General features: G+C 44.2%; 1 protein-coding gene across 9 annotated transcripts in view; it reads right to left on the reverse strand.

The window, feature by feature from the left end:
• LOC144071656 (NT-3 growth factor receptor-like) overlaps positions 1 to 16,535 on the reverse strand; it is a 66,370-nt gene that overhangs the window by 19,360 nt on the left and 30,475 nt on the right. For all 9 annotated transcript variants that reach the window (XM_077596935.1, XM_077596934.1, XM_077596932.1 and 6 more), the window contains 2 exons: positions 12,781 to 12,893; positions 11,632 to 11,815 (listed from right to left, as the gene is read on the reverse strand). In XM_077596935.1, coding sequence (XP_077453061.1) covers positions 11,632 to 11,815; positions 12,781 to 12,893 — 297 coding nt within the window. The remainder of the gene's footprint in view (positions 1 to 11,631; positions 11,816 to 12,780; positions 12,894 to 16,535) is intronic.

Here is a 16,535-nt window from a genome sequence, read left to right on the forward strand (position 1 = left end):
ATCTCTGTATAAATGCACCTGCTCTGTGATAGTCTAAGGCAGGGTCACCAAACTACGGCCCGCGGGCCGGATACGGCCCGCCGGCACATTTGGACCGGCCCTCTGAACAATACCAGAACGCTATCGGATTTTTTTTTTTTTTTTTTTTTTGGATGCGGCCCGCCGGCACATTTGGACCGGCCCTCTGAACAATACCAGAGACGCTATCGGATTTTTTTCCTATTTGGCCTTGAAGACTGGGACGTTTTAATCTTGTGTTTGGTTCATTGCACCCCTGCTGAGCCCACAAATCATCCCAGTGAAGCGGGGCTTCGCATTGCTTCTTTGGTGACACGCGCGGGGAGAGTGTTTCCCTTTGATGCATGCGGGCACGTCCACCGTTGCATGCACGAGCAGTGTTACCGAGACATCTGGACGATCGCAGGTGAGGGCGGAGCCCTGGGACCATCGCGGACTATTCACGCATATTAAAACTGCAACCTGTTTGAGAACGGAATAATGGCGAAAAAGTTAGGTGAGAGAAAAATTGATTCAGAATGCAGGGTATTTAACCTGGAGTGGACAAACGATTATTTTTTGTTCAATGCAAAGAAAAGGCTGATTGTCTCATTTGTCAAGAGACGGTGGCGGTATTCAAAGAATACAATCTTTGCCGACACTATGAATCCCGTCACAAAGACAAGTACGATAGCTTACAAGGCCAAATACGTGCAGACAAACTCTCAAAGTGAAAAAGTGGACTACTATCTCAGCAGAACCAGGCATCCGTTCGGGCACGCTTTTGGGTTGCTAAATTGATAGCACTGACGGAGAGTTTGTTAAGAAATGTATGGATACTGTCGCGGAGGAGGTGTGTCCCAAGAAGAAAGATGCATTTAATGCCGTAAGTCTGTCGGTGAGTACAATGACCAGACGCGTTGAAGAAATCGGGAGTAATGTATATGCCCAGCTGCAGCAGAAGACGAAATAATTTGACTTTTTTTCATTAGCACTGGATGAAAGCACGGACGTGCAAGACACAGCGCAACTGCTCATTTTTATTTGTGGAGTTAGCGCAAACTTTGAGATTTGCGAGGATCTGGCAGCCCTCCAAAGTCTCAAAGGGACTACAACGGGAGAGGATATTTTTGACAAAGTGTGCCAAACCATGGAGAAGTTGGACCTGGACTGGTCAAAGCTAGCTAGCATCACGACTGACGGGGCTCCTAGCATGGTGGCCGAAACTCGCGGTCTAATAATGGGACGCATGAACCGGGAGTTGGAAAAAAGGGGTCTCACCGCCCCGCTACGAGTCCACTGCCAAATTCACCAGCAAGCACTGTGCTGCAAAATGTTGACGTGGGATTCTGTAATGACGGTTGTGGTGTCGTGCATAAACTTCAGAGCAAAGGGAGAAGCTTGTGCATGGCACAACAGAAAGTTAATGTTCCATGGCTTTTTTTTCTATGAAGAACCCAGAGAGGGTTATTTAGTTATTATTTATTTCATTAATAGTGTTATTATATGTTTGCTGACTTTTTTCTGTAAAGAACCTGGAAAGGGTTATTTGGTTATGTGTGGCTTTCTGGAAAACAATAACAAAAAATTAAGCTCCCCTACGATCGTCACACTTTTTCTGTTACAAACTGACACCGGCCCCCCATCAGAGAAGGGAAAAGTTATGTGGCCCTCACAGGAAAAAGTTTGGGGACCCCTGGTCTAAGGGATCTGTTTAAAATTCTGAGAGCATCATGACGACCAAGGAACACACTAGTCAGGTCCGAGATACTGTTGTGGAGAAGTTTAAAGCCGGATTTGGATACAAAAAGATTTCCCAAGCTCTAAACATCTCAAGGAGATCTGTGCATGCAACCATATCGAAATGGAAGAAGTATCAGGCAACTGAAAATCTACCAAGACCCAGCCATTACTCTTAACTTTCGCTTTGAACAAGAAGACTGATCATAGAGTCAGCCAAAAGTCCCATGATCACTCTCGATGAACTGGAGAGATCTACAGCTGAGGTGGGAGACCCTGTCCATAGGACAACAATCAATCATACAGTGCAAAAATCTGGCCTTTTTGAAGAGTGGCAAGTATAAAGCCATTTCTCAATTTTCTCAATTCTCCATTTACACATGCTTCTTCATACAAAATATTGAGGCTATGAAAAGCATTAATGTGAAACCCCTTGTTCCTTTTTTTCCCCCCTTAATTCACTGCTAGAGTTGCTTTCTCCCAACAACTCGGTGATCTCATATTTGCTAGAGCGAAGCTGTGTCTCCACGATGACGGAACTAAGGTTAGCAGGCTGTAGGCAGACATTAGAGTCAGCCCATCCTCAATGCAGGGTAGTGGCCACCAACTCAGACAGGGAAGCACAGCCCAGCCTAACCACATAACGGCGCGATTGCATACGGACACCTGGACACCAGAGCTGGCCAGAAATAAGGTAGCGGCCAACGGTACCAGAGACCAGACTTACATGGTTTGGGGATGTCTAAAAGACAGATAGAAACTAGTATATCAATAGAAGGATGTTTAGGGTTGAATTGCCAGGAAACAGTACAAGAGGTCGATCTATTAGATAAGACATGGATGTAGTGAGGGAGCCTGGCTGCTAAGCTGAAACAACAACCACACCGAGCTCCGCTTCCCAGTATCCTTTTGACCAACGCCCGATCCATCACCCACAAAATGGATGAGTTGGAACTTCGTATTGCTACCAACAGCTTTGTTAGAAACTGTAATATTATTATCATCACAGAAACGTGGCTACACCCGCTTATCCCCGACGCCGCGGTATCGCTAGCTAGCCGAACGCTTTTTCGAACCGACCGTTCAAAAGTATTAACAGGCAAAAGCAAGGGAGGAGGACTGTGCATGTATATACATAATGAATGGTGTTGTGACAGTAAAATTATTGACACTCACTGTTCCCCGGATTTAGAGTTATTAGCAATACGATGTAGGCCCTATTATCTACCAAGAGAGCTACACGTCGTCATAGCAACGGCTATCTTTATACCTCCGAATGCTAACGTTAACACGGCACTTAACCTCCTGCTAACGGCTATAAACAAACAACAGCTTGACCACCCCGATGGCGTTTTTATTGTTGCTGGTGATTTCAACAAGGCGTGTTTAAAGACTGTTTTACCTAAGTTTATTCAGTACGTAAATTGTAATACTAGAGGAGACAAAACTCTTGACCATGTCTATTCTAACATCAAACATGCTTATAAAGCCACTTCCCTCCCTCACCTAGCTGGATCAGATCACCTCTGACTATCTCTCACCCCCGCTTACACTCCACTCCGGAGGCAAACAACGCCACAAATAAAGATAATAAAAACTTGGCCCGACAACGCACTCTCTCAGCTGCAGGACTGTTTTTCCCGCACCAACTGGGACCTTTTTGTACACGACGACCTCCAGGACTACACGGACTCTGTACTTTCTTACATAAAAAACTGCATTGACAACGTCACTACAGATAAACGAATACGGGTTTTTCCTAACCAAAAACCCTGGATGACCAATGAGACACAGGCACTCATCAAAGGCCGTAACTCCGCCTTTAGATCAGGGGACAAGATTAAATATAGCGCTGCCAGAGCTGAGCTGAAAAGAGGCATTAAAAAGGCCAAGGCAGCATATACCAAAAAAATTGAGGAGCACTTCACAGAAAATAACCCAAAGAAGATGTGGCAAGGAATACGACATATTACCAACTACAATAACAATAATATGTCTGTTAATGCAGATGCCTCACTAGCGGAGAAATTGAACCGTTTCTTTGCCCGCTTTGAGACTGACAAATCAGACCCAGTCTCAACACCCCCACCACCACCCGGCAGCAATACACTGACGTTCCGGGAACAGGAAGTGAGACTGGTAATGCGGTCCGTGAACACCAGGAAGGCTGCTGGCCCAGACGGAGTACCTGGGAAGGTGCTCAAAGCCTGTGCTGACCAGCTGGCTGGAGTCTTCACAAATATTTTCAATTGTTCCCTGCAACTATCCATCATTCCATCTTGTCTGAAATCTGCCACCATCATCCCTGTCCCCAAAAAGCCAACCATTGGCGGCATGAATGATTATAGGCCTGTTGCCCTCACGCCTGTGATCATGAAGTGCTTTGAAAAGTTGGTAGCCCGCCATATCAGGAATACAATCTCTCCCTCAATTGACCCTCACCAGTTTGCTTATAGAGCAAACAGGTCCACTGATGATGCTATTGCCATTGCTCTTCATACAGCACTGAGCCACCTGGAACACCCTGGGAACTACGTTAGGATGCTCTTCATTGACTACAGCTCAGCCTTCAACACCATAAAACCGGACATTCTGACTGACAAACTCTCCCACCTTGGACTATCCTCTTCAATCTGCTGCTGGATAAAGGACTTCTTGACCAACCGACCACAGACTGTTAGACTTGGTCCCCACCTCTCTTCCTCCATTACACTAAGCACTGGCTCCCCTCAAGGCTGTGTACTGAGTCCTCTTCTGTACTCCCTGTACACCCACGACTGTACACCCACCCACCAGTCTAACACCATCATCAAATTCGCTGACGACACCACTGTGGTCGGACTCATCTCAAGAGGGGATGAGTCGGCTTACAGAGATGAGGTCAACAATTTGTCTTCGTGGTGCTCGGTGAACAATCTCACACTGAACACCACGAAAACTAAAGAAATCATCCTGGACTTTCGCAAACACGGCACAGATCTGGCCCCACTCCTCATAAATGGAGTATGTGTGGACAGGGTCCAGTCCTTTAAATTCCTGGGGGTCCACGTCACGGACAAGCTCTCATGGTCTACAAACACCACGGCAGTGGTGAAGAAGGCTCAGACACGACTCCATTTCCTCAGGGTACTTAGGAAGAACAACTTGGCCACCAATCTTCTGAGAACCTTCTACAGAACCACTGTAGAGAGCATCCTGGCGTACGGCATCACAGTGTGGTATGCTGGAAGCACAGCGGCAGACAAAAAGGCCATGCAGAAAGTGATTAACACTGCCCAGAGGATTGTCGGCTGCTCTCTGCCCTCACTTGAAGACATTGCCAGCCCTCGTTACCTCAGCAGAGCCAAGAACATCATAGGGGACCCTTACCACCCTGGTTACAATCTGTTCCAGCTGCTGCCCTCTGGCAGACGCTATAGGTCCCACAAAGCACGGACAAATAGGCTTAAGGACAGTTTTTTTCCCCACATCCATCAGGAATCTAAACTCGCGCTAACATAACACACATTCCCCTCTGCGGTATATGAACAGATGTTTGGTTGGTGATCTGCCTCCTACTAGCTGACTGAGGAAAGGTAAGTGGAAGACAGTGAGAGGTAAGCGCGAGGTAAGCGACCTGTATCCTCAACAGCGGAATGACAAATTACAAGTCCGTAACTTACACTTATTAGGTCTTTTGCCGATTAAACGTAGCTTATGGAGAAGCACCATCAATTTCGTCACACGCAGTTTCTGCGTGTGATGACAAGTAGGCTTTTGTGTTGTGATAATGACAACAGGGCCTATGTCCGATTATTATCAATTTCATGATGAAAGTGATTGGTGTAGGGGAGGTCATGGAAAAGGTTGATTTGCTGTGACAAACCCCTGTCACGACATGCCAATCAGAAGTGCAAAAGCAGGAAGTGCAGTCTATACAATATGAGCATTACAATGGGTTTAATTAGCAAAAATATACAGAATTATGAGAATGTTTTATAAACAGTACAGATATAAACAATGTCTCATTGGGTGTATAAATAGTAGTGAAAAAGAACAATGCAAATTGGCTAGGAAAAACATTAATTCTTCGTTTTGCTTATCCTCACAAGGGTCGCGGGAACACCAAACCTATCGCAGACAACCTTGGGCATTAGTCCGGCTGCTATTGACGGCGGTAGACGTCCGATTCATGTTGACTGTTGCGTAATATATCCAATTTATGGAGCTCTAATAACAGAAATAGCATCTGCACCTCAGTCAACATGAATCGGACGTCTACCGCCGTCAATGGCAGTTTATTGATGATGTGTTTAATTTGGGACAATATTAGTATAAAAGAGGCAAGTTTGTCTATACCAGGGGTGGGCAAACTGTTTGACTTGCTGGTCAGAATGGATACTAAAATTTGACAGCATTTGGACACGCAATGTAATTTATCAAACCTGGGGATTTAAATGTAAGAAAAGAGACACAATTGAAGGTGAAAATGTATTTTCAAATTTACTTCCAACATTAAGAACATATTATTATTCAACGAAAGAAAGCAGTCTTTAAATTGAGAGTGATGAGCGGCATGTTGTTCTCCAAGTTACACTCCAACAAAGGTCTATACTAGTGCGTCATCTATCGGGGAAACGAGGGTATTGCAGGGCAATGGCAAGGGAAATGAATGAGGTCATTGATTTTTATTATAATTTGGACAATGTCGGCGGGCCGGATTAAAAAGTCTAACGGGCCGTATATGGTCCGGGGGCCGTAGTTTGAAAAACTTGTACACACACGCCAATACGAGCGAATCCGGTGACGAATAACATATACACACACGCCAATAATACGCAATTTATTGCTAATTTTGAGAGCGAGCGAATCCGGCGACGAATAACATTTTAATGTAAGTAAATTAAAAACTAAATGAATACATAAATATAGGATATTTACTTTTGTGGGTCGCTTGTGTTCACGTGTGCTCTTCCATGTCTAGTGCTCTTCGTCTCCCCGCGTCTTCCCCATCAAGGTTTTGTTTTGTTCTTTTAGTTGGTATGTCCCTTGATATTTCCAAGTTATTAAAGTTACATTTGTGCACCGTCACTTCACGTTTCCGCCTGCTTTCCTGCTTTTGAGTCCAACCATGCTCCATAGCCCACATACGTAATACTGGGCTTCCGTGGGTTTTCTTCGGGTGTTCTGGTTTCCTCTCACATCCCAAAAACACACACGGTAGGCTAGGTGAACACTCGAAATTTCCTTAGGTATGAGTTTGAGTGAGAATAGCCGTTGGGCTTCTTGTGCCCTGCTATTGGCTGGCCACTGATTCATGGTCTAGTAAGTGAGGATAAACTGCAGAACCCTACGTGACCCTTGCGAGAATAAGTGGTTCAGAAAATAAATGAATGAAAAAACAAGTTTCGCCCCCTTTTTCTTACAAAAATATGAGGCAAATAAATGAAAAACTGAAAAATATAAAATCATATATGCTGTTTCAAGGCTCACAAAGAGATTTGGATACATTTTATCTATAATCCTCATAAAGTGTGATTTATGGGTGTGGGAGTGCATATGTGTGTGTTTGTGGGAGTGTATGTGTGTTTGTATATTGGGATTATCTCGCTAAATTTGTCCAAACCGTGCAACGTAGAAAGTTGAATTGTTTTATGGTTGCCAGAAACGAACGGCTGTCGGATCCTAATAGACGAGTGATTCAATTTCTTCATCTTCTCTGTGTGTAAACTCAACTTTTATTTGTTACAGTGTTTCGGGGAGCAGGAATAGATAAAGCATGATTTAAGGATGGGTTTTTGTTATTATTCTCACGCTACTTTTGTCCAAACCCTGCATCGTCGAGAGTTGACATTATGGTGGCCAAAAACGGCTGTCGGATCCAAACCGTGCATCGTACAGAGTTGACATTTTTTATGATTGAATTTCTTTACCTTCTCTAAGTGTGTAAACTCAAGCTTTGAGCATTTGCAAGTATTTGAGACTGACAAATCAGACCCAGTCTCAACACCCCCGCCACTACCCTGCAGCAATACACTGAAGTTCCAGGAGGAGGAAGTGAGACTGGAAATGCGGTCTGTGAATACCAGGAAGGCTGCTGGACCTGGTGGAGTACCTGGGAAGGTGCTCAAAGCCTGTGCTGACCAGCTGGCTGGAGTCTTCACAAAAATCTTCAATTGTTCCCTGCAACAATCCATCATTCCATCCTGCCTGAAATCTGCCACCATTATTCCTGTCCCCAAAAAGCCAACCATCGACGGCATGAATGATTATAGGCCTGTTGCTCTCACGCCTGTGATCATGAAGTGCTTTGAAAAAATGGTAGCCCGCCATATCAGGAATACAATCTCTCCCTCAGTTGACCCTCACCAGTTTGCTTATAGAGCTAACAGGTCCACTGAGGATGCTATCACCATTGCTCTATATACAGCATTGAGCCACCTGGAATACCATGGGAATTACGTGAGGATGCTTTTCATTGACTATAGCTCAGCCTTCAACACCATGAAACCGGACATTCTGACTAACAAACTCTCCCACCTCGGACTATCCTCCTCCATCTGCTGTTGGATAAAGAACTTCCTAACCAACCGACCACAAACTGTTAGACTTGGTTCCCACCTTTCTTCCTCCATTACACTGAGCACTGGCTCCCCTCAAGGCTGTGTACTGAGTCCTCTTCTGTACTCCCTGTACACTTATGACTGTACACCAACCCACCAGTCCAACTACATCATCAAATTTGCTGATGACACCACTGTGGTCGGACTCATCTCAGAAGGGGATGAGGCGGTCTATAGAGACGAGGTCAACAAACTGTCTTCGTGGTGCTTGATGAACAACCTCACACTGAACAACACAAAAACTAAAGAAATAATCCTGGACTTCCGCAAACAGAGCACAGATCTGGCCCCACTCCTCATAAATGGAGTTCGTGTAGACAGGGTCCAGTCCTTTAAATTCCTGGGGGTCCATGTCACGGACAAGCTCTCCTGGTCCACAAACCACGGCAGTAGTGAAGAAGGCCCAGAAACGACTCCATTTCCTGAGGGTACTCAGGAGGAACAACTTGGACACTAAGCTTCTGGTAACCTTCTATAATGTCACTGTGGAGAGCATCCTGGCATACGGCATCACAGTGTGGTACGCTGGAAGCACGGCAGCAGACAAAAAGGCCATGCAGAGAGTGATCAACACTGCCCAGAGGATCGTCGGCTGCTCTCTGCCCTCACTGGAAGATATTGCCAGCCCTCGCTACCTCAGCAGAGCTGGGAACATTGTTGGGGACCCGGACCACCCTGGTCACGACCTGTTCCAGCTGCTTCCCTCTGGCAGGCGCTACCGGTCTCACAAGGCACGGACAAAGAGGCTTAAGGACAGCTTCTTTCCCACAGCCATCAGGACTCTAAATTGCAGTAGCACGACACACAATCCCCTTTGTGTAACAACTTCGGGGTGAGGAAAGATGAAGGACGTTGGGCGGCGATCTGCCTTCTGCTGGCTGACTAGGTAAGTAAGGAAGACAGTGGGAGGTAAGTGATCCATTTTATTCTTTGTTGGCATCGGTGAGGCAAACCTTCGCAGTCACCGGGAGTTGGTTGCGCTCGGGAGGTGATGCGATGTATCCATCACGGCAGAACGCCAGTAAGTCTGAAACTATCACTTGGTTGGGCTCTGCCCGAGAAAAGTGCACTTTGTGGAGAAGCACCTTCAATTTCGTCATACGCAGCTGGGTATGATGACAATTAGGCTTTTGTCTAGTCAATGATGATAACAAGCCTGAGTCTGATTTTATTTTATTTATTTATTTATTATCGATGAGTATGCCTGACCAGAAATATGTTAGCTTGCTGCTCTCTTGGGCTGTTGAAGATATCAGGTGCTAATAATAGTAATAAATTAATAATTAATAAATGGAATGTGTTATTGAAAAACTAAAAGGTTTTCGTTAAACACAAAGTAATTACCAATATTTTCTGTAAATTTGGTGTCAATATGTCCATCGGCTCGGGAGCTATTGAACAAAATAGGTGCTAATAACAGTAATAAATTAATAATTAATAAATGGAATGTGTTATTGAAAAACCAAAAGGTGTTTGTTAAACAGAAGGTAAATACCCATATTTCCTGTAAATTTGGTGCCATACGTCAAATTGCTTGGGAGCTATTGAAGATATCAGGTGCTAATAACAGTAATACATTAATAAATAATAAGGCAGTGGCAGGAGAAGATGAAATGAAATGAGATATAGTTATATTCATTATTAAATGTCAAAATCCTCGTTTGTCAATTTAAATTACTCTCTATGTACAACTTTAGCAATATTTTACCTGAGCCAATTCGAACTGCATTCTTTATTTCTTTGGCCATTGGTATCAAAAGCAGAATTACAGAACCTATTTACCAGATTTTATGTAAAAGATGGCGGCCCAGCAGACGAGTGTTCTGAGATCGAAAGTTCAATCCCAGGTTCAAACGTCCTGTGTTCTTCCCGTTCCTTCCACATCCCAAAAACATGCTTGGGAGGCTGGTTGAACACTCTAAATTGCCCTGATGTATGAGTGTGAGTGTGAGTTTTTGTCCGTTTCTATTTGCCCTGCGATTGGCTTGCCACCAATTCAGGATGTCCCCTGCCTGGTGCCCATAGTTGGCTGATATAGGCTCCAGCAACCACACGACCCTGATTAGGATAAGTGGTATGGAAAATGAATTAATGATTAAATAAATAAAAGACGGCAGGCAAGTGGTTAGTACGTCAGCCTCACAGTTCCTGGGTAGAGGGTTCGATCCCAGGTCAAGCCACACTGCGTGTTGTTTGCATGTTCTCCCTGGGCTTGTGTGGGTTTTCTCCAGGTACTGCAGTTTCCTCCCAAAAACATGCATGGAAGGCTAGTTGAACACTCTAGGTGTGAGTTTGAGCCTGAATGGTTGTCCATCTCCTTGTGCCCTGCCATCGCTGGCCACAAATTCAGTGTCCCCACCACCTGGTGCCCATAGTAAGCTGGGATAGGCTCCAGCACCCCTCGCGGCCATTGTGAGGATAAGCATTTCTGAAAATTAATGAATTTATTGGATGAAATGGTTGAGTTTTGGTTGCTCCCCACAGTTTAAGTTGAGCCAAGATTGCCATTGGGTTTATCATCTACATTGAAACGAAAATCAGGGTAACAAGAAAAAAAATCATGGTAAACAAGAAAAAAAATCATGGTAAACAAGAAAAAAAATCATGGAAAACAAGAGAAAAAATCAGGTTTAGGAAGAATCGTTTATCATACTTACCAATTCTATACTGCCTATAATTAGCTGGGCTAGGCTCCAGCACCCCCACGGTTCACAAATGAATGAATGAATTTTTAATCAATTACAAATATTCTGATGTTTGTGCACAACATTAGCAGCCACTGTTAGCGCACTGCCGGCTGGAAGCAGCAGATAGACACAAAATCAGTGTATGGAAAGATACACTAAGTACAGCAACATGAATAGGTCAAAATATATAACATTATCCTTTTCATAACGTTTTTTTTTCAAGCAAAATCATGACTAGACATGACGACCATTGCAATAGCCTAGAATGTTTTTGGTGTATCTTAAGTCATAAATGATGCGGACTATTTTAAATACGTGCATTAGATTTGCTAAAAAAACAGGCTTTTAAAATGGTGCCCCACAGCAATTTGGCCAATTTCATAGAAATACAGGCTTTTATTGACTCTCCTCTATTAAACACCTGAAAGATGAAACCTTTAAAAATCTTAAACACGATTTTTTTCTTCAGGGATACACTTGATCAAAGAGATAACAATTCCTTATAATGAGCATATTAGTTAGGAGAGCTCTATTGCTTAGCTTTCCAAATCTACGTCAGAAACATTCAAAATAAAATATAATATAATTAGGAACAACCAACTTACTATCATGGGGCTTGTCTAGGAAATGTCCATAGACAGTATTGTTGACCGCTCCCAGGTAGTTTTCTGCCTCCAGAGTGTAGTTGCCATTGTTATGATGTGTTGGGTTTTTAAATGTAAGGCATCCCTCAATGTCATCCTGGTAAATAGCCATATCAAGACGCAAATAAGCAGTGTGGTTTATCTCCTGAAATGGTTTTGAAAAAAGAAATGATCAGTATAGTAGTATGAATTTTGTCAAATGACATCAACCTTTCAATTATTCATAGCTGGTGTGGTAGTTAAATTGTGTTGTGTATGGCAATATCAATTACCAGTTATGAATGGCCAGTAATGTGGTGAGTGTAATTAGAGTACCAGCATACTATTGATTTGGGAGTAAATCTAAATGTGATTTATTATGTTAACTCAGTGTTTCCCAACCTCTGTGCCACGGCACATTGGTGAGCCGTGAGCAATGTTCAGGTGTGCCACGGGAAATTGCAAGAAGTCATACAATGTAATATTCAGAAGGAAAAATTAATATGAATATAGTAAGATTAAAATGTAACCATTACAAGGTTAAAATCAAAATATGATGACTGTTAAATGATAGATTATACTATTACATGGTTCAAATTGTGAAACAGTCATTTTGTTGATTATTTTTATCTAACATGAACCAGAAGTTGTTTGGTTTCTAGGGCATCAACTTTTGGCGAGGTAAGTGTGCGAGCACATTTTTTTGTGTAATATTAGGAGAGTTAAGTAATATTTGGAGAAAAGTCATAAAATTATGCGATTAAAAACATTACATTACTTATGCATCACTCGAACCGGACGCTGTTCATGGCCCACAGACATCAACTTTTGGTGACATTAGGTCAGTGTGAAAATGTTTATTTTGGAATATAGGTAATTTTGGAGGTTTATGTGATTCCTGCTGATAAAACTTTGATGAGAATGACTATTGTTAATATAGGCGACATAGTTTAAAGTTAAAATATTTTCATATGGTGGTGTCCCTTGAGATTTTTTTAATGCAAAAAGTATGCCGCAGCTCAAAAAAGGTTGGAAAAAAAATTGTGTTAACGGACTGCTTAATGTCTGATGTTATTATCCTTTGATCATATAGGACTTTAACAGTTTCATTTGAAAAATAAAGAAAAGCACCTTGTCATTGTAGAACCATCGTAATTTTGGGAGAGGTGAACCTCTAACTGTGAATTCTATGCACGTGTCATGTCGACGTTCTGGCTCCTCCAGCTTTAAGATCGAAGGAGAAACTAGAATGATAAAAGTAGATGAGTATTGTTTGCTTTGCAAAGAATGATTGTTTATCGTGGAAAAATCTATGCACTTTTTACATAAACATTTTGGGAAAATAAATTTCATTGCTCAAACTATGCATGAGACACCGTCTACATTCAATTCCTCACAGCCTACCATTGATCTTGCTACAGTCCAATAGTGTGAATTCAATTCAATTCAATTCAATTTATTGGCTAGAAAAAGCACTAGGCTAAGGGCCATGTAACAAGACACAAGAAATGTGCAACAAAACGCGGTGAAGTCACTGGTTCACGGCCAAAAAGCCATCCAGAGCCCGCTTGAACTGGGCGACTGTCGGCTTCTCGACCACACCCTGCGGAAGCCGGTTCCAAGGACCGGCGATGCGCACTGAGAAAGCAGCCTTCCGCCGATTCAGCCGGAACCCGCGAGGGTACAGCTTCCACGGATGACCCCTCAGACCACGATCAGGTGCGGGCGTGAAGAAGAGGTCGCGGGGCACGCTGTAGATGCCGTGGAGAATGTTATAGGCCAGTATCAGGTCCCCTCGCAGACGCCTAGCCTCAAGGGTCGGCAGGTTGAGTCGCTGGCATCTTTCCTCGTAGGACAATAACCTGAGGCCGCGGACCATCCTCGTTGCAAGCCTCTGGACCCGCTCCAGATGCTGGATGTCCTTGGCGAGGTACGGTGATGCGGCTTGGATCCCATACTCGAGAATGGGCCTCACCAGGGAAACATACAATGGAAGGAAGATGTCTGCTGTGATGACGGCAAAGGACCGGAACATTAGGAACAGAACTCCGCGAGCTTTGTTGGCTGCTTGGATGCATTGGGCCGTTGGTTTGAACGTGTCGTCAACAATGATGCCCAGATCTTTGCACCGTTGAGTTCGTTCCAGTTCCAGGCGTCCCGGTTCAAAGTCAAGAGGTGAATCAGGAGGAGCCCCAATAGCCAGATGACTGCATTTCGTGATATTGAGCCGCAGGTCCCACAGGTTCGACCAACTCCACACATGATGAAGGCACCTACGCAGGTCCTCGTAGTCGCTCCGGGGAGCAACGAGCTTCACATCATCGGCGAAGAGGAGAACCCGCTGGGAGATGTGCTCTGGCAGGTCGTTTACAAACACCACGAACAGCAGTGGTCCAAGAACGGAGCCTTGGGGGACACCGCTGGGGGCGTTGTGAGTCTCTGAAAGTATGCCATTGACTTGTACTTGAAAGGTGCGGCCAGCCAAAAACGCATCAATCCACCTCACGACCGCTGGGTGAATCGCATACGCTTCCAACTTGCGGAGTAGCAAGCGATGGTTGACCGAGTCAAACGCCTTGGCGAAGTCCAGGAAGACCAGGTCGGCAATTTGTCGATCGTCCATTAATTGAGTGACCCATTCCTCCATCATCAGCAAGTTGGTGAGGCAGGATCTGTTGGACACGAATCCATGCTGACTATCGGAGATCGCCGCTGTGATCTGGAGATGGGCCATCATGGACGTTTTGATAATTGATTCCAACATTTTGCAGATTACTGAAGTGAGGGAGACCGGTCGGTAATTCAACGGGTCCTCTCGGTCTCCTTTCTTGTAGATAGGGCAGATGACGGCCCGTCTCCAGTCTTCGGGGACTTCACCTGATTGCAAGGACAGTGTGAAGAGATATGCGAGGGGAAGTGCTATGGTCGGAGCGAGTGCCTGGAGGACCCTCGGGTGAATACCATCCGGACCATGGCTTTTAGTGGCGTCCAGACACATCAAGGCTCGGTAGACTTCAGGAGGTGTAATGGCAACTGCAGGCATTGGGGGAACATCCCGAGCAAATGGGGGTGCTGGTCGCCCATCATCGGCTTTGTAAATGCCTGCGAACACCCTAGCAAAAAGAGAGCTTTGCCCCTCTGCATCCGTGACACCGACTCCATCAGCATCCCTGAGTTTAACCACTTGATTGTGCAGACGTTTGTTGGCTTGAACATGGGCGAAGAAGCGCTTGGGGTTTGCACGAGATGACTGCGCCAACCTCAGCTCATACTTGCTCCGCTCTTGCCTTTCAGTGAACACTGCCCTATTTCGTTGCTGCTTATAGACCTCATATGCAGCTGCCGTGCCTCGTTCCTGGAATTCGCGCCAAGCAACGTCTCTGAGAGTCCGTTCCCGTGAAGGCATTGTTTTGAGTAAAAGTACTACGTAATCTATTGAGTGAATACAACACACTAATGAAAATGAAATAAATCCAATCACTGATTGATACACTATGATTACACATTGAATTTAACCTAGTCTATATGTGGCTTTTAATGCTCTTTATCTTTATATCTCCACAAGGAGATTCATTCACACTCATACAGTGGGGCAAATACGTATTTAGTCAGCCACCAATTGTGCAAGTTCTCCTACTTGAAAAGATTAGAGAGGCCTGCAATTGTCAACATGGGTAAACCTCAAACATGAGAGACAGAATGTGGAAGAAAAAAAAAACAGAAAATCACATTGTTTGATTTTTAAAGAATTTATTTCCAAATTAGAGTGGAAAATAAGTATTTGGTTTCCTACAAACAAGCTAGATTTCTGGCTGTCAAATAGGTCTAACTTCTTCTAACGAGGTGTAACGAGGTCTTCACTCGTTACCTGTATTAATAGCATCTTTTTTAACTCATTATCGGTATAAAAGACACCTGTCCACAACCTCAGTCTATCACACTGCAAACTCCACTTTGGCGAAGACCTAAGAGCTGTCGAAGGAAACTAGAGACAAAATTGTAGACCAGCACCAGGATGGGGATACTGAATCTGCAATAGGTAAAATGCTTGGTGTAAAGAAATCAACTATGGGATGGGAGCAATTATTAGAAAATGGAAGACATACAAGACCACTGATAAGCTCCCTTGATCTTGGGCTCCTTGCAAGATTTCACCCCGTGGCGTCAAAATGATAACAAGAATGGTGAGTAAAAATCCCAGAACCACACGGGGGACCTAGTGAATGACCTACAAAGAGGTGGTACCACAGTAACAAAGGCTACTATCAGTATCCCCTGCTGATGCCATTATCCATCCCGTCTGCGGTTTGCTAGAGAGTATTTGGATGATCCAGAAGAGGACTGGGAGAATGTGTTATGGTCAGATGACACCAAAATAGAACATTTTGGTAGAAACACAGGTTCTTGTGGTTGGAGGAGAAAGAATACTGAATAGCATCCGAAGAACACCATACCCACTGTGAAGCAATGGGGTGGAAACATCATGCTTTAAGGCTTTTTTTTCTTTAAAGTCCAAGACGACTGATCTGTGTAAACGAGAGAATGAATGGGGCCACGTATCGAGATATTTTGAGTGAAAATCTTCCTTGGCCTCTCTAATCTTTTCAAGTAGGATAACGTGCACAATTGGTGGTTGACTAAATACTTATTGGCCCCACTGTATGAAGGGGAAATTTAGAGTGGTCAACCAGCCTACCCTGCATCTTTTTGGAAAATGGGAGGAAACTGGAGTACCCGAAGGAAACCCACAAAAGTCCAGGGAGAACATACAAACTCCCACACAATGAGGACCAATCTGGAAAGGAAACCTCGACCCCAGAATTGTGAGGCTAACGTGCTAACCATTCGGCCGCCAGGCGGCCGTTCATGTTTTTACGAAAATGAAA

The sequence above is a fragment of the Stigmatopora argus genome, chromosome 3, assembly GCF_051989625.1.
Source record: "Stigmatopora argus isolate UIUO_Sarg chromosome 3, RoL_Sarg_1.0, whole genome shotgun sequence".
In the NCBI taxonomy this organism is placed as follows: domain Eukaryota; kingdom Metazoa; phylum Chordata; class Actinopteri; order Syngnathiformes; family Syngnathidae; genus Stigmatopora; species Stigmatopora argus.